The 18858-nt window shown below is 42.1% G+C and overlaps 2 protein-coding genes across 3 annotated transcripts in view; one reads left to right on the top strand and one right to left on the bottom strand.

The window, feature by feature from the left end:
- ncln (nicalin) overlaps window positions 1–12509 on the top strand; it is a 42186-nt gene extending 29677 nt beyond the window's left edge. For both annotated transcript variants that reach the window (XM_041204070.1, XM_041204071.1), the window contains exons 9-15: window positions 543–718; window positions 1085–1172; window positions 2678–2716; window positions 5155–5318; window positions 6396–6449; window positions 8945–9023; window positions 10501–12509. In XM_041204070.1, the coding sequence (XP_041060004.1) occupies window positions 543–718; window positions 1085–1172; window positions 2678–2716; window positions 5155–5318; window positions 6396–6449; window positions 8945–9023; window positions 10501–10560 (660 nt within the window). In that variant the 3' untranslated portion in view covers window positions 10561–12509. The remainder of the gene's footprint in view (window positions 1–542; window positions 719–1084; window positions 1173–2677; window positions 2717–5154; window positions 5319–6395; window positions 6450–8944; window positions 9024–10500) is intronic.
- Window positions 1–18858, bottom strand: part of haus8 (HAUS augmin like complex subunit 8) — a 103620-nt gene that overhangs the window by 72814 nt on the left and 11948 nt on the right. The gene's annotated exons all lie outside the window — the stretch shown is intronic.

Raw genomic sequence — 18858 nt, 5'->3', positions numbered from 1 at the left:
ACCCCGCCTTACTCTGGAGTTGAGAGGGGAGGTCCCAGATTTGATCCTTGACATGTGCTCAGTTGATTGATCTTATCCAGGGTTGAGGCTTTGTTTACCTCGATGCCCATCATAAAAGGAGAAAATCGTTCAATGCCCCAATTCCTGAATAGAACTTTTCTGCTCACAGATCCGCTGTGTGGCCTGTTCTGATTTGGTCAATCTCATAGGGGCAGGTGCTACGATTAGCCTCAGTGCTGCAGAATGAATCAACCCAAGTTCCTTCTTCTGACTATCCATTATTTCCACTGGGAAATGTGTTTGTGTGTGCACGTATCGGCTAGGATAGCACAGAAAATCAGCCTTTGCTCATTTACTCTCCAAGGTTGAGCATCTATATTCGTACATGAGGAACGTGGGAGTTGATGGTGCTTTGGAGCTGATCCTGGCGTGAGATGGCGGAATGGTCAGGCGGGGGGTTGGCGGGTGGCTAGGTCACGTGTCCAAAATAAGAAACCTGTGGGTTCGTTGAAAACCGAAACTATTTTGAATTTAAAATGTAGGTGACCTCCAGGTTTCCAGAAGTTAAATTCTCCATGATCCATAAAAAAATCAACTTGGCGGAGGACATGTTGGCCTGGGAGCACGAGCGGTTTGGAATTCGCCGATTACCAGCGTTCACGGTATCCCGCCTAGAAAGCCATAAAAACAGCCTTCGGACCAGTGTTATGGACATGAGGTGAGCAGCCTCCTCTTTGCTGCTTTGATTATTTTGTTTTAGTACATTTCGCTCTGTAGAATTGAAAGGTTCAAATTGTGGTGTACGAAAGTAGGGACATGAAGGAAAGCAAGGAAGAACTTCCTCTCCCAAAAAGGAATTGCAGAAAAAAATTTCCAGGGAACAGAACACATCAATGAACTAAAGAGGCAGTTGGGTGAAAAAGAATTGAAGGGATATAGTGAGGATACAGGTTTGATTTATCAAAAAAGATCAGGTTTGTTCCTTAAAGTAATTGTGTTTGTAGATGTTGGCCGCGGGCTTATCTTGTGCCTTGCAATAATTGTCGAGCAAAGGTTTCATCGATTGCTTCCCTTCCAAATTTAGGTCCCAGATTAATATTCAGAAGTTAAGCCGCAATACCATAATAATTGCTGAGGCACTGGCACGGGTAATTTACAACCTAACAGAGAAGGTAAGGATGTTTCTTTCGAATTTATTTATCATTACTACTTTTTTTCCCTTGCACATGCAAGTAACTGCTGAAAGATGTCTTGCTTTCAATGAACGGACTTGTCTCCCTGTGATGATCTGGTGAATGAACGAAAGGATAGCATTTGGTTGGGAAGGTTTTTTTGTCAATAGAATAAGTAGCCATTTTCTTTTGAAATAAAATGTGAGCTTGGGGATGGCAGTGACTGTGGTTTGAAGCTCCCCTGTGTTGTTCAGTGAGGTACTAGGTTCTGAACTTCCACCTACATTATATTGTGTCCTATCTCAGTTATATAACTGTGTGTTAAGAGTTCCCAGAACTATTTTGTCTTGCCACCTTTCTCTTTTATCTTCTAAACCCTCTTTAAAAACCTATATCTCTCCTCCGGAGAGTTTTCTGCTCCACAATTCCTTCAACTCCTGTGCAGGGTTCACCACTCCACCAGTAGATGGAGGATTGTGAGATAAAGCTGTGTCAGTGTTGTTGCAGCTGTTATCTCCACCTAGTGGCTGGGTGTAACTCTTTCGAGTACAAACACGTTTCCATCTGTTCCTATTCAGATGAAATTACATTGTTTCATAATTTGCCATGATGAGATTTGAACTCTTGATCTGTTTCAGATGAAATTACATTGTTTCATAGTTTGCCATTGTGAGATTTGAACTCTTGATCTTGGGGTTACAAGCCCAGTACCATAACCACTTGGCTATCAAGATTAGCATTTGTAGAACTGGAAATAATTTCCCCTTCTGCTCCCTTCTGGAGTGCTGAAGACTCCAAAATGGGCAGGAGAGCAGCTTCTCTTTTTGTAAAAGAAAGGATGCAAAATTGAATCAGTACTGTTTAAATATAAATTAAAGAATGTTAATATATATTGGTTAAAAAGAGAAACATCAAGTGTTGAAAATATGAAACAAATATGAGGGGTTCCACTTTGGAAGTTAATCCATCTTTTTCTTTTGGATTCTGATGGACCTGATGTGTTTCCAGAAATTTCTGTTTTAATTTCAGTATGTTAATCTTGGTTCAAAAAGGCTAACTACAGCAGTAGCCAGTTCAGCAAGATGTTAAACACTGGTTTACTTGCAGGTTACTTGAGGATGGATTCTGATGTTCCATGCCCATGGAGTGATGGGACTCAGTTCTCCCTCTGACACTGAGCTCCCCATTTTGATCTTGCTGCTACAGAGAGTTGGCAACTTGTGCCACAAATGCAGGAAGAGCCTGTGCCTCTCAATAAGGCTCTATTTTAATTTTAGCTCACTGAATTGCAAGTAGAAGGAGGGGAATATCAAGGAACTAATTTGCCAAAGGTTGCCAGTCAGATAGAGATGGGCCACAGTTGGCCCTTGACCCATGTCATTTTGTGTGCACAGTGTGTGTCTCATCCAATTCCATCACCCACCCCCACCCCCCACCAACTTCTGCAATCTGTATGTTCAGCCTTTTACAGGGCTCTTTCTTTATAAGTTTGTTGTCTTTTTTAGGGTGCACCAGAGGACCTTCAAATCTTCACAGAGCAAATGGTAAGCAGAATGCTTCTTAATTTCTCTAAACTTCGCTTTCCTTTTTTTTTAAAGCAAGAGACATCCCAGCTGCTGTGTCTTACTCAAGTTGAGGTGCACGGTAGCTGCAGGTGAGTCTATAACCCAGTGAACTGAGGTAATATCCTCTGTAAATGCTCACCAGGAGCATGAGGTTGGTGGTGAGGATGTTCTTAAACATTGGGATCAGGGTCCGGTTTCCAATCCATTAGAGTCCTGGGCATTGCCTGACCTCCAAAGTGTCAGATGTAATTAATGTAGGCTGCATTATAATTACAATAGCAACAGAATCAATTTGCAGATCATAATAAGTGATATTTATTACCTGGCTGCCATCACAGACAGCTTTTGAGAGCTCCACATGCGCATGCAAGGATCCACACACACGGGATTTTTTTCTATGTACTGAAGTTAATAGATACTTTCCTGAGACTTACAGATCTGTTATAGACTTTCAGACCCTGCTTGGCACCACACTGGAGTTATACTTCTTCCATAGCAAGCTTCTTAATCATGTGAAATGGCCTCCTCCCAAGTGTTGGGCAAAAGCAACCCCAGAGTTCTATTGTAACCACTGTGATGCAATAGTGCCAGCATAAATGCACGCCTAGGCTCGCTGGATTTTCAATCCGATCGTCTGTCTAATTGCTAAATTCACTGCCTGATGTTCTACTAAGCCATGAACACCAGATGGTCCTAGAACCAATCCGTAGTCTGTGATGTTTATTGATCTAAGTCAAGGCTGCATTTAATCAGCTTTCACTCATCTCAGCACCACTGACCTAGGGAAGAGAAGAAAAAAATTCTGGGATTTCTGCTCTTGATTCACTGTCCTGTGATCCTTGATGAAAGGTGCATGCGTATGGCATTGAGATGAGGACAGCCTTAGACTGGCTGTGGTGCCCCCTCCCTCATTACAACATTGCCTGCCAGCTTTCCCATGAAAAGCAATGACACTGGGCAAAGTACTGCGGATTGATAGTTTTTTGTGGAACCTTAACTAAGCACATCATCCTCTCCAGGAGAGGAAAGAGAGAGGGATACAGATGTAATTAACGTTTTTTTTAACCTAGTGGTTAAAGTGTGGAACTTGCTACCATAAGGAGTGGTTGAGGTGAATAGCAGAGATGTAGGGTAGACAAAGAAGTAGATGAAGAAAGGTGGGAGGGGGCTTGTGTGGAGCACAAACAATGACGTGGACCAGATGTTCTGTTTCTGAGCAGTGGTAATGTCACTGGACTAGTAATCCAGAAGTCCAGGCTAATGTTCTGGGTTCAAATCCCACCATGAAATGTTAAGCCTTTTGGGTGGATGTGAAAGATCCCATAGCACTTTTTCAGAGAAGAGCAGGGGAGTTCCTCCCCCATCCCCCACCGCCTCCAACCCAGTGTCCTTGGCAATATTTACCCTTCAATCAACACCAAAAAAAAATCTGGTTATTATCAGATTGCTCTTAGTGAGACCTTCCTGTGCGCAAATTGGCTGCTGCATCTCCTATCTTAGAACAGCAAATATATTTTATTGGCTATAAGCATTTTTTTAATGACCCAGCATTGTAAAAGGCGCTATATAAATTCAAGTCTGCCTTTTACATTAAAGAGAAAAGCAGTAAATTCTGAACAGTGGGCAATATTGAGAGGATCGGGTGGTGGGACTAATGTGTATGTTCAAGAAGGTTATTGAAAGCAGGGGGGAACTGTACAAATAGTTGCAGAGGACAGAGTGTAGTAGATAAAGGAATGGTCACCAATGTAGAACAGAGGAAGCAGGGGACAAAGGGTAGTCCAGTGTTAGAGGAGTGGAAGATCTGTGTTTGGACATGACAGACTGCTGATCACTAAGGCATAATTGAGTTAAGCTGTACGGGATTTGTCTGCCAACTTGACACTGGCACCCAGTAGAACTTGGAGAGGCCTGAGGGAAGAGTGTTTAGGCAGCAGTTTAGGCTGCGATGTTTTGGATATGTTGTAACTTGTGGGAAGGGATAAAGCTGAAGAAGAGAGTCAAAAATGTTTCTCTGAAGAAGCTGTGGATTCAGGTTTAGCTGAATAGTAATGAATAGCCAACCATATTTTCTGTAAAATTGTGAGATTCATTTTCCCTCCTGTCTTGGTGGTATAACCACTAATAGGCTGTAGTAAAACAAAAATCTTAAATGCTTTTATGTGGAACTCAGTTTTTGCAGGCTTTTAAAACCCAATCATAGCATCACCTTATCATTTCTCTTCAGTTTGCATCAGCTTCTCTCCTACTCCTATCTGCTTTCACACCTGCCTTAGCAAACGTAAATTTGCATCATATGCACAACAGTTTAAAATCAAACTAGAGAGGAAGATGTTCTGGACTATGCGTACTTTCTGTTTCAGTACTGTTCGCTCACCATTTATCTGTCTTTTCCCCCTTCACCTTCCCCAAATCAGCAACTACAAGAGGACCAGCTATCATCAGTACTTGACTGGTTAACAGCCCAGCCGAGGGCAGCACAGCTCATTGATAAGGACAGCATCCTGATCTCCACAATGGAGTATTACATGAGTCGATATTTGAAAGATGTTAAACGCCACCATGTGAAGGCAGATAAAAGGTACTTTGTGCTTTTTTAATAAAGGAACAATACTGAACTAATACTATGTAAACAACACCAGAAATATGGACCATTTATGATGGGAATTACCTCGCCTATTGGCTACATCATAAGTTTTTTGTAGTAAGTATTGAGGCCTTTGTATGAATTAATACAGTGATTAAACGCTGGATAAATTGGCACAGATTTTTGTTAGTCATTAATCCATCAGTGTGGGCACCAACTGCATGGAGTTCCTGGCTGTAAATATCCATGATGGTGACTATCACAGAGATGGGAATTACAGAGTGAGAACTCAATATTAACTCTCTGGTATATACCAGAGCAAAATATGCAGAACTGGAAGTGATGTAGCAATGGTACACTTAACTCTACGTTCTGGTGATGGTGGGAAAGGTTAATTCAAATTCATAAGAATCTAAGTTCCCTCCTCCTTCCACTCCTTGAGTGACTGAAGTAATGAGAAGCTATTAGTGTTGCTCAGTGATATAATCCTATTGCTATTGCTCCAGTTTGATGGGGAGTGACCCATTATTCCCAGTGATTTGACTTGCATCCATTACTGAAGTGTTGATGATATCCCCTCCAGATGGTGGTTTCAAGTCTCAACTCCAGGTCCTGAGTACACAATCTAGTTTGGCACACTGGTGCACTGCTGGGTGGCCATCCTTCAAATGAGACATTAAGCTCTTATCTGCTTATTCAAGTAGACAGTAAAAATTCCTTGCTACTCTCCAAGGATGAGCAAGATGTTGACCCAGTGTCAACACTTTGGGGTATTTGAAAGCTGTGGTAAGTTGCCATATAAACGGGGATATTTGCTTTTACTGGTGCTTCCTAGCCAATAGGGGTGCTGTAGTTGGAGTTTAGTTGCGTTGCATTTATCTTCACAAAGTTGAGCTGTTATTACAAGATTTAATACAATACTAGCAGAAACATATATAACTAACTGGAGCAGTAACAGGGTCTCATACATGTGAGTTGCAAAGTTGGAATTTTAACTGTTACAAGAAAAGCAAGTTTTCTTGAAGTTCTGATGGAGTGGATGAATAAATAATTTTTTTCTGTTGATTGCAGAGATCCAGAATTTCTCTTCTATGATCAGCTGAAACAAACCATGAATGCATACAGGTATGAAAGACGGACCGCATGAGTGGTCTTGGTCTGTTATGGTTGTTTACTATCACTCTAGCTTGGTGGGTATTAATGTAATACTGAGTCTTGGAAGCTAGAATGGCTGTGGGCTGAGTTGGCTGGTGGCGAAAGCTTTATTTGGCTTTCACAAGCATTTCTTGGGGGTTAAGGAAATTTGCCTGATTATCCTACTCCTGATCGTTAACCAGTAATTCCCACTGAAGAGTATGCAAATATGGACATGAAGCAAGCAATAGATCTGGCTCAGTTGTGAAGTCACCCATAGTTGAATAGCCTTTCAATGCTTGCTGTCTGGACTTGCATATCGAAGAATGATCGCTTGGGTGTGTTGCCAGAAGAATCTATGCGTTCGGAAGATAAGGTACTGGAGGACTGCTAGAGCATATAAAATCTTCCCCCAGCACACCAGTGCTTGTAAGAGAAGAGCAGAAGAAAACAAGATTATAGATTGAACAATCAGTGTACCATCATCAACTATTCCATTAGGCATTTATGATTAATTTAAGGAGTATAATGATTTATTCAAGACAGACCAAATTGGTTGTTTACCAGTAGTTCTAATACAAGAATGACACTTGTTTTAATTTTAACGTGATTTATTAAGGAACAATATCTGCATACTAGCTGTTGTGTTTCAGACTTGATTATTCGTAGCTGATTGATCACAATTGCTGTAAATCTTTTTCATATTCTTCAAATCTAACCTTTTCTCTGATATAAATAATTAGACTCTTTTTCCCCTAAACCTTTTGTCTTATTTGGTTCTTTTTTGCACAATGTGACCAAATCATGGATTGGGCTTTCAGACCAGGGTAACAAAGGCAAAAATCCTGGAATCATTTCAAGAAATGGTTGGTTGATGTAATGGATGAGCTAGGATAAGTTGAATGGTTTTCTCATCCATGTTGTGATTATGGTGCAAAGAGCAGGCTGCAGAATTTAAAATATTTGTTAGATGCTCTAATACGTTTGTCTAGCTGCTTTGGTGTTCTTTTTGAGGGGTGTAAGTTATGCCTCCACGCCTGGCAACATTTTCAACAAGAGAAAACTGAATGAATAGTAAAATCTCCAATTTTCAAACCACCTTTTAAGCCTAGGTCTCTGTTCACTTACTCTTATCACTATAACTTTTGGATTATTTGTATTTTTCCCCTCCTTTTACAATTGGTGGCAGAACCTTTGCATCTATAACAAAATTCTTTCCTTAACATCACCCCCACCCCCCCATCTTTCTTCCTCTGCCCATACAACAGCTTGCATTTGCATAGTGCCTTTAACATAGTCAAATGTTGCCATGCAGAATTCGCCGCCACGTTGCCAGTCAGAATTCGACATAAGGAGATATCTGGAAAGCTTGGTCTTGAGCAGCTTAAAGAAGGAGAGAGGGATAGAGAAGTGAAGAGGTTTAGGGAGGGAATTCCAGAGCTTGGGGCTGAAGGTACGACTGCCAATGGTCAAGCAAACAAAAATTGATGTTGTACAAGAAATCAGATGTGGAGGACTGTGGAAATATGAGTGGGTTTCCCAAAATCCACCATTTCGTAGATTTGAATACAACCTGTGATTAAGCCAGTCTGTTTGCAATCTGGTGTCATGTTTGATCCTGAGATGATCTTCTGACTTCATTCGTGCCACCACTAAAACTGCCTGTTCCCATCTCTATAACATCGCTCACCTTCACCCTGTCTCAGCTCATCTACCGCTGAATGCCTCATAGATGCCTTCATTGCCTCTAGACTTCACTCCCGACCGGCCTCTCTCATTCTACTGCACATAAACTTGAGGTCATGCCAAACTTTGCTGCCTGTGTCTTAACACTCAGCAAGTCGCATTCCCCCATCACCCCTTTGCTCATTCACCTATGTTGAAATCCATGTGTGGCTGCAGGAGCTTAGAGAGATGGAGAAGAGCCTGGTCATCAAGGAATTTGAGCACATGGATGAGGATTTTAAAACTGAGGCATCACCAGATTGGGAGCCGGTCTAGGTTTTTGAGTACAGAGGTGATAGGTGAACAGGACTTGGTGAGTGTTCAATTACAGGCAGCAGATGTTCATAAACTGCAAAATCTCCAAGCAAACCTTCAACATTAGGATACTCTGACCTGGTTTCAATCACCATTCCCCTACTAAGTTTTTGCTCGATGCCTGATTTGTTTTCTTTTCCCTCCCCCCATCTTCTTACCTCCACCGCCCACCCCATGAAGTATGGTGGGATTTTGACATTACATTTAAGGCAGCACATAAATCTAAACTCTTAAGATATTTGTTATATGAGGTCATCTGTACTACTACACTCAATGAGCACCACAAATAATGGTTTGTTTTCCTGTCTCTTCAGAGTTCGAAAGTATTGTGGCCACTTCCAAATCTAATACTAACCTAGATAAGAGACTTGTGTTTATCTTGTGATTTCAGCCTCTCCTCCCTTTAGCCATTGAAGTGAAACCTCTTCAAAATGTTCTCTTTGCAGAGTGAAACCTGCCATCTTTGATCTACTGTTGGCATTGTGTATAGCAGCATATCTAGGAGTTACCTATTTTGTTGCCCAGGTGAGTAATTGTATGACCTGAATGGGAACTCTGTTGTTCAGCTTTGCAGAAGTGAGGCAGCCAAGTTGCGGGGAGAGGATAAAAGATCTGTTAGCAAGAATTATCAATCTTTTTCCACATCACTTTCTACATGCCTGGTCAGCATGGCAGATAAGTATTGGGATGACTGAAGCCATTGTTTTTGGTCCCCACTCCAAACTCTGTTTCCTAGCTACTGACTCGACCCATCTCCCTGACAACAGTCTGACAACAGCATATCAGTGTGACCACTATTCCTTTTCCCTTATGCATTTAAACAGTTTCTCCTTAATGCATTAGTGCTTCCGTCTAAGAGGAGCATGGCAATGATATTTTATTGGTTTCTTGACACAAATGCAGGAATAAATTCCCAAAATCCATAATTTCATAGATTTGAATACAGTCTGAGATTAAGCCAGTCTGTTTTCCAATAGAGTGTCATTTTTGATCCTGAGATGATCTTCTGACCTCATTCGTGCCATCACTAAGACCGTCTGTTTTCACCTCTGTAACATCGCTCACCTTCACCCTGTCTCAGCTCATCTACCATTGAATACCTCATAGATGCCTTCATTACCTGTAGACTTAACTCCTGGCTGGTCTCTCACATTCTACTGTACATAAACTTGAGGTCATGCCAAACTCTGCTGCCTGTGTCTTAACTCGCAGCAAGTCTCATTCCCCCATCACCCATTTGTTCGTTGACCTGTGTAGATTCCCAGTCAAGCAAGGTTTTGATTTTGGAATTCTCATCCTTGGTTTCAATCCCTCCATGGCCCTGCCCTCCCTCTCTCTGCAATCTCATTCAGCCCCACAACCCTCTGAGATAGCTGTACTCCTCTACTTCGAGCTTCTTGTCTCCCAATTATAATTGGTGCCTAGGCCCGAAGCTTTGCAGCTTGTTTTCCTTCTTTAAGACACTCCTTAAAGCATACCCCTTTAACTAAGCTTTCAATCATCTGACCTAATACCTCCTGATGTGGCTTGGTGTCATACTTTGTTTTATAATGCTCCTGTGAAGCATCTTGGGATGTTTCATTTTGTCAGTGGCGTTATATAAATGAGTTGTTGTAGTGGATATCTACTTAGAGCAGAATTTGATTTTTTTTTATATTCGTTCATGGAATGTGGGCATTGCTGGCTAGGCCAGCATTTATTGCCCATCCCTAATTGCCCTTGTTCAGAGGGCATTTAAGAGTCAACCACGTTGCTGTGGGTCTGGGGTCACATGTAGGCCAGACCAGGTAAGGATAGCAGATTTCCTTCCCTAAAGGACATTAATGAACCAGATGGGTTTTTACGACAATCGGCAATGGTTTCATGGTCATCATCAGACTCTCCACAGGCTGTTGAAATGTACCCCAACAGAGGGTCAGCATTTTCAGGATGGTAAGGGAGAAGGGGAAAATCTCTGTTTATATATATATTTTTTTTAAATGGCACAACTCTTTCTTTGCAGAATTTTGGTTTCATTTACAACACAGTACGGAGGATTACTCTGAAGCCGAAGCAGCACTAACGCCAGAGTCCCCTGCTCTTGGTACTTTCACATGGTAGAAGGGTTCTTCCAGTACAACCGCCTTATATCGGCGTGGCTGGATCCAAACTACAGCACTGAGCCAAATCTCTGATTATGCAGCATCAGCAACTTCCTAAGGGTTGGAAGATGGTCCATAAATAACGGCACTATGCTATTTCACTTCTGCAACAACAAAAACTATTCTATTTTAACCCAAATACAATCCACATTAAGCACTACTCAAAATCTGGCCACCTGTTCTCCATTTTACTGTTCAACTATTGAGAATCCTCTACATAATGAAGTCAGTCCAGGTTTGAATGCATGGATATATGTTTGTTGGTTGTAATTTGTTTAACTCTGTCTGTTAGCTGTAAAGGTCCTGGTAAAATGAGTTTGTGGTGAACACAGGACAGATCATAATTCAGCACTAATTGTTAATTACTTTCAAAGTAGCCACATAGATGGGAAATATCTTTAGGTGTGGTAATCAAAGCCTTTTGCCTTCGTGGGCCATATGGATGGAATTACATATAATGGTCAATTCCACATACCCTTTAATTTCACCATATTTTAAGTTGCTGACATTGAAACAGATCTCAATGTTTTGATTTTAGGATGAGAACAGCCTTGACAAAATGTTTAGAGCCTGAAAGTTGAAACACAAATCAGTGAAGAAGAACCAACTCAATTGCTTAGGTTTTGAAGAGCTGGATTGCCAGTTCTTAGTGGCTGTACGTGACACTTGGCCTGGAGTTTGGACCTTCCCTATAGCACTGGTGGTGGGTGATGGTGCCAGTTACTCTCCTGAAATTGGGACTGATGCTGTGTGCAGTCATGGTATACCTAATCAGGATGTGCCTGGTCTGACGTTGGCTAGCCAAAATGGAAAGTACTTCCTGACATTTAGGTCCCTCACCTTTTTATAAATCACGGTTTTTTGTCCTTGCTGTGTTGTGAAATAACCTTTTTTTAATTTATTTTGACTTCTAATTGAAGACTGAAAATTAGTTAATCTAAATAATAACTTCTTTTAAAAACCCCTATATCTACAAATTGCACCTTGTTGCAATGGTTTGCTATTTGTTTTCATTCTTTCAGTGCACGTAAATCATCCATGCGGAAAAATTTGCACAAGTTTAATTGAGTGTCAGTGGGAATTCAATCGAATGGCTGAATCCATTCCCAATTTTATCTGATGTCAGTTTCAGGAGTGGAAACCCTAGCTGGTTTCCATAACGCCTCCCAACACCCCACTCAAAACTCATGGACGCCAAGAGCAACTGTTACCAGAAAACAAAAGCAAAAAATTGCAGATGCTAGAAATCCAAAATGAAAAAAACAGAAACACTCAGCAGATCAGGCAGTGTCTGTGGAGAGAGAAACCGAGTTAATGTTACACACCAGCTACACCTGCAATTGGTTCGCTCTGCATTACCCAGATATTGGACCTGGGACCTCTGGTCTATGTGTCTTTATTTGCCAAACCATCATGAGAGCTTGTTCAGTTAAGTAACTGGGACTGAGGGGGCCCACCTCCCTAGCAGTCCTCTGACTAGTTGAGGCACCAAATCTAACTTTGAACCAAAAAAAATCAAAACCTCAAACATATCTTCCTGCCTTTCAACCCAAAAGAAACGGCAGCTGCTTCCCAGCATTGCGATGTACAATTTCATTCCTATTCACATATTGCAGTGAATGCAGAACCTTAAGTATTTTCTTTTGAAACTTGATGGGACATTTCTTTTCCATTTTAATTGCTGCCTCTTGTCTGGAACTTTTATTTATGTCTGTGTTGGTTATTTGTTGAAAATCAGTGACTTTTTTTTTCCTGATGTGTAATGAAATGGATTATGGGATAACAAGTGGAGCTGTATCGAACACTGACATTCATCATGACTGTTCTGTACAGGAGGAAGGAAAATAAATAAAATGGGGGAGAAAACTGAGCAGCTGGCATGTATTTGTATTTTTGAATGTTGCTCTGGTATATATAATTTTCATCCTTTTCAACTGCCTCCATGGCCTAGCCCCTCCCTATCTCTAAACTCCTCAGGTCCTTTAACCCTCTTAAGATCTCTGTACTCCTCCATTTTTGGCCCCTCACACATTGATTTTCATCAGTACATAATTGATGGCTTCAGCTGCCTAGGACCTAAGCTGTTGAATTCCCTCCCTAAACCTCTCAGCCTCCCTATTTCTATCTTTCCTCCTTTGACTGCCCTTAAAAGTTACCGCTTTGATCAAGCTTTTAATCAGCTGTCCTAGTTTTTCATCGTGCGGCTTGGAGTCAAATTTTGTTTGATAACAATCTTGCAAAGCACTTTGGGACATTTTGCTACATTAAAATTGCTATTATAAATATGAAAGTTGTTGTATACATCCACAACTCCTCCACCAATTTCTCACCACTCTCTTGAAGGCACTGACTCATTCTGGGACACAATTTCACTAACTAGTTGGTGCTACTTATTTATGAACCTAAATGGTGAATGTCAACAAGCTGTTGGACTGGAAGGGAGGGCTTCACAGCTGAAGTTTGATTCTGCCCCAAACAACCATGCTTTGCATCCAGAGCTTTCATCTGGCTAACAGTCAAGAGCTTCCCACCCCCTCATGTCAGCAATAATCTTCATGCTAGTCCACTCACTGCTCTGCAGATGAACCATCTCAACACCAATAAGGGATTGCAGCTAACCTGGTCCATTTGGCTTAGTGCTACATAGCAATGGATTTGCCTCCCAGCAAGATCCCAGACTGCATTGGTCAAAATCATCACAAAACATACTAAAAGTTGTTGATTTACCATAACAACAATAATTTTAGGAACAGGGGACATCTGTCATAGCCTTAGTTTGTCTTGTTTGCTTCACCTCGTTACTTCCCACCTGTCTTACCACATCTCTCAATCCTGCCCTCTACTCCAACCCAACTAACTTGCTTTAAGTCACCTTGATTTTCTTTCCCCTTGTGCTCCATTTGAGCACCATAATGATTTTGTTTTTGTGAAGCTTACAGGAGCCACTTTAATTGGAGGAATTAAGCCAATAGAAGATCATCTTATTGTGTGTTCTGGGCATGTGGTTAACGCTGGTGAGGCTGTGTTTTTGTATCATTGTCTTCGTGGAGTTGCCCTGAAGTTAAACAACTGCTTTCCTTGTGGTAGTGATTTTCCCACAGTGGTGTTGGAGCAGGAAATTCCAAGATTCTGACCCAATGATGGTTATGTGCTGGTGATACTTGTACAAATGAAGATGGTCTGTGACTTGGAGGTGGTGCAGTTCCCATGATCTTGCTGCACATGTCCTTTATCAGTGGCAGAGATGGTGTGGGCTGGGAACTGCTATAGAATCATAGAAATATACAATGCAGGAGACCATTCAGCCTGTCTATCCATGCCAGCTCTCTGCAATCCACCTGGTCTCAATCCCTGCCCTTTAACCCAAGTTCTGCAAATGTTCCTTCCAGTACTTAACTAATTCCCTCTTGAAAACCACAATTGAATCTGCCTGCACTTCCCAGGTAGTACATTCCTGATCACAACAATTCGAATGCTGTCTAGGTAGCCTTGCAATAAGGTAAAAAGCAGTGTGCAAAGAGTAAATTTGACTTTTAAGGGAAGGGAGCTAAAAAGAGACACGTTTATTAGCTTGTGATGGGGAAATGTTCAGGTAAAACTCATCAGGTTCAGCAGCTTGATCCCTTTTTAATTATCGATTCTTAAGCCCTCCTTTTAGAGACCTATTTAATTGCCTCAAACTCATACTCTGCTTCAATAGGCCCCTGGTAACTTATTTCACAACATTATTACCACTTAGGAGAACTGACTGCCTGTGTTCTTGCTCACCCTAACTTCCTAATGCAGATTTTCCTATTTGACTTTCGAGAGCTGCTTGTTCTATTTGTTCCAGTTGTGTGGGTCTTTCTGAACCTGATGCAAACACCCCTCAGTGTGAAGTGACTGATGAAATAATCTTTCCCAGTGATTGTTTTTAATGAATCTGACAAGTTCACTCCAGACTAGGTCCACGTGAGGCCTGTGTGCTGGCACTGAGTGGTCCTTTCTTGTAAGAACAATATAAAAGCAGTTTAACTTTTGCCCCCTTGGAGTCTGAACTCTTCACATGATTGAATCAACTTTTGTCAATCAACCTACAATACATTATACTGAACAGCTCAAGAATAATAGGCGCATTAGTACCTAGAACGTGAAGCTGTATTTTTGAAGAGTTCAGTTTCCTGCTTTAGTTTGTCCGCAAGCTTTCTGAAAGATACTGTTGTAGTGAAAACATTTGCTAAACCATATGGTAGGAGGCCAGGAGCAGTGTATTTTTTAATAAACAGCCAGGTTATTTAAATACTTCACACAGAATATCATGCGTTTAGTGGGCTCTCTTTTGCATTATGTGGGAGGCAGGGAATGAATTGTCTCATTCATCACCAGGACCACACTACAGTTTAGTTGCAGGAGGAGGCTGACTCACTAAGGTGTCAGAAATCACAGAATTGTTACTGTGCAGAAGGAGGCCATTCGGCCCATTGTGTCTGCACTGGCTCTCCATATGAACATTATGATTCAGTGCCATTCTCTTGCCATTTTCCTGTAAGTCTGCACATTGTTTCTATTTAAATAATCATCCAAAGCCCTACTGAATGCCTCGACTGAACCTGCCTCCACCACACTTCCAGGCAGTGCATTCCAGACCCAAACCACTCGCTGTGTGAAAAAGCATTTTCTCACATCACATTTGCATCTCTTGCAAATCACTTTAAATCTGTGCCCTCTCGTTCTCAATCCTTCTACTCTGTCCAGTCCCCTCCATGATTTTAAACACCTCTATCAAATTTCCTCTTAGCCTTCTCCTCTCCTAGGAGAACAGTCCCAACTTTTCCAATCTATCTTCATAACTGATTATAATTGGTATCTGATTGTGATTGCTTATTTAGAAACCTGCAAAACTGATCACTAAAATACAGTAAAATCCCGATGAGGCGAATTCCAGGGGTTCTGCCTACAAAATTGTGTTAAGTGGAGCTTCATGATAGCTGAGGAGGCCCCATTCCCACATGAATGCATCTCTTATGTAACTCGATATGCCTACAAATGCGATCTATGTCAAAAACAACAGCTTCAAGTGCCAAACGAAGGCAAAGTAAAGCAGTATATGTGTGAAAAGGTCTTTATTCGATTTGTTCATACCTTACAATAGCCTGACCTTGAAAAAGGTCGGAACTTTGCATTGAAAAATGTCAGGAGTTAGCTCCGGAAAAATTCCATAATCCCTTTCTGCTCAGGTGAGCGTTCATTGGGCCCTCAGGCTCCTTGGTTGAACAACGTATTGCATGTATGACTGCATCATCTGTCAGTTTCATCGTGTAGCTTATGGCATCGCTCCACCTCCTCACGAGTTTCCATGGTTGCCTCTGCTGGAATTTCCGTGCCAGCCTCCCGGAGGTGAGTGAAAGGTGCCTCGTCACTGGATTGGTCGGCCTCACCTTGCTCCTCCTCATTCTCTGCGTCTTGTGCAGTTGTAACCTGTTTGAACCCCGGTTTCCAATCAACGGCACTTTTCACTTTCCCCACAGGTTTAGCCACACTTGTGGGATTTGCATGTCCTTTCACGGGCAAATCTGGATGTCAAGTGATGGCCCAGTGCTCCATGATTTCACACTCTTGTGTGGTCTAACTCTGCTCAGATTGTTTGGTACGGTCATATTACAATCTTAGACAAGTTCAGCTAATCCGGAGTTACCATTGTGGAATTTGGGCTTATGACCCGCATCTGTCAATGGGATTTGCTATTCTGCCAGCGAGAATGGTTGATGACTTTAACATAACCAGAATTTTGTGTCATCCAAGTGTGACTCATTGTAATTTCATTGTATTAATTCTTTTTGCTCTTGCCAATTTTCTCTCCACCTTCTTCTCCTCTTCCCACATGTTCTCCTCTCCTGAAGCCTCTTGTAGGGATATTTCCTTAAGTGGTTTAGCTAGAGTATTGCGTGCAGTTCTGGAATCCGCATTACAGGAAGGGTGTGATTGCACTAGAGAGAGTGCAGAGGAGATTTACCAGGATGTTAGCAGCCAGGACACCCTGGTCCATTCCTCCATCGCCCCCTACACCTCAACCCCCTCCCACGGCACCTTCCCATGCAACCGCAGAAGGTGTAACACCTGCCCCTTTACTTCCTCTCTCCTCACCATCCAAGGGCCCAAACACTCCTTTCAAGTGAAACAGTGTTTCACTTGCACTTCCCTCAATTTAGTCTACTGCATTCATTGCTCCCAATGCAGTCTCCTCTACATTGGAGAGACCAAACGCAGACTGGGTGACCGCTTTGCAGAATACCTTCGGTCTGTCTGCAAGCATTACCCAGACCTCCCTGTCGCTTGCCATTTCAACACTCCACCCTGCTCTCATGCCCACATGTCCGTCCTTGGCTTGCTGCATTGTTCCAGTGAAGCTCAACGCAAACTGGAGGAACAGCACCTCATCTTCCGACTAAGCACTTTACAGCCTTCCGGACTGAATATTGAGTTCAACACTTTTAGATCATGAACTCTCCTCCATCCCCACCCCCTTTCCGATCCCCCTCCCCTTTTTTCCCCAATAATTTATATAGATTTTTCTTTTCCCACCTATTTCCATTATTTTTAAATGTATTTCCATCCATTGTTTTATCTCTACCTTTTTTGATTCCTTCACCCCACCCCACCCCCACTAGGGCTATCTGTACCTTGCTTGTCCTGCTTTCGACCCTTAATTAGCACATTCGTTAGAAAATATCACCACCTTCAACACCTCTTTGTCCTTTTGTCTGTGACATCTTTTGGTTATCTCCACCTATCACTGGCCCTCTATCCAGCTCTACTTGCCCCCCCGCCCTTAAACTAGCTTACATTTCACCTCTCTTCTATTTTTACTTAGTTCTGTTGAAGAGTCATTCGGACTCGAAACGTTAACTGTGTCCCTCTCCGCAGATGCTGCTAGACCTGCTGAGTTTTTCCAGGTATTTTTGTTTTTGTTTACCAGGATGTTGCCTGGGCTGGAGAGTTTTGGTTATGAGGAGAGATTGGATAGACCTGAGGTTATTTTCCCTGGAGCAGAGGAGATTGAGGGGGAACATGATTGATGTGTATAAAATTATGAGGGGCATAGATAGGGTGGACAGAAAGGAACTTTTCCCCTTAGTGGAAGGATCAATAACCAGGGGGCATAGATTTAAGGTAAGGGGCAGGAGGTTTAGAGGGGAGGTGAGGAAGAATTTTTTCACCCAGAGGGTGATGGGAATCTGGAACCCACTGCCTGAAAGGGTGGTAGAGGCAGAAACCTTCATAACATTTAAAAAGTATTTGGATGTGCACTTGCGATGACATGCCATACAAGGCTCTGGGCCTAGTGCTGGAAAATGGGACTAGGATAGTTAGGTACTTGTTTGACCAGTGCAGACTCGATGCGCCAAAGGGCCTTTTTCTGTGCTGTAGACCTCTATGACTCTATGGTCTTGATATCTGGGCTTTGAAAGTGGGTAGAATATGATAACAGAGCCTGTACTTGTCTGCCCCTGACATCCACAGGCATATACCTTTTAGCGAGGGTAACTAATAACAATCAGGAGTCGAACACCTCCTAATTTTCTTCACCTTATCCATTAAATATTCTCATTTGTACTTCCTGCCCTTTTAGAAGGACAAGGGCAGCAGATAGATGGGAATACCACCACCTGGAAGTTCCCGTCCAAGCCTCTCACCGTCCTGACTTGAAAATATATCACTGTTCCTTCACTGTTGCTAGGTCAAAATCCTGGAGCTCCCTCCCTAACAGCACAGTGGGTGTGCCTACACCACATGGACTGCAGCGGTTCAAGAAGGTAGCTCATCACCACCAAAGCAAGGGCAACTAGGGATGGACAATAAATGCTGGCCCAGCCAGTGAAGCCCACATCCCGTGAATGAATAATAAAAACAAACTCCGCCAACAAAAGCAAAATGCCGGGATGCTGGAAATCTGAAATAAAAGCAGCAAATGATGGGAACATTCAGTAGCTGATGAAGAATCTGCAGAGAAAAAAAGAGTTAATTGTTTAAGGTCCATGATCTGTAGACTGTGTGTCTCAGCGAAGATTCTTCAATCTGAATGGTTTAAGTGACTGTCACAAACAATTTTAATTGCCTGTCATCAAATATATTTGTATTTGGATGTGTGGATTTTCATACTCAGAGCAGCTGAGACAATTTAAATAACCCTTTTGTATTTTGAAAGAAAGATGATTAGATAATTTCTCTCTCTCTTTCCC

The sequence above is a fragment of the Carcharodon carcharias genome, chromosome 14 (assembly GCF_017639515.1).
Source record: "Carcharodon carcharias isolate sCarCar2 chromosome 14, sCarCar2.pri, whole genome shotgun sequence".
Classification (NCBI taxonomy): domain Eukaryota; kingdom Metazoa; phylum Chordata; class Chondrichthyes; order Lamniformes; family Lamnidae; genus Carcharodon; species Carcharodon carcharias.
This window is presented reverse-complemented; position numbering and strand designations above follow the sequence as displayed.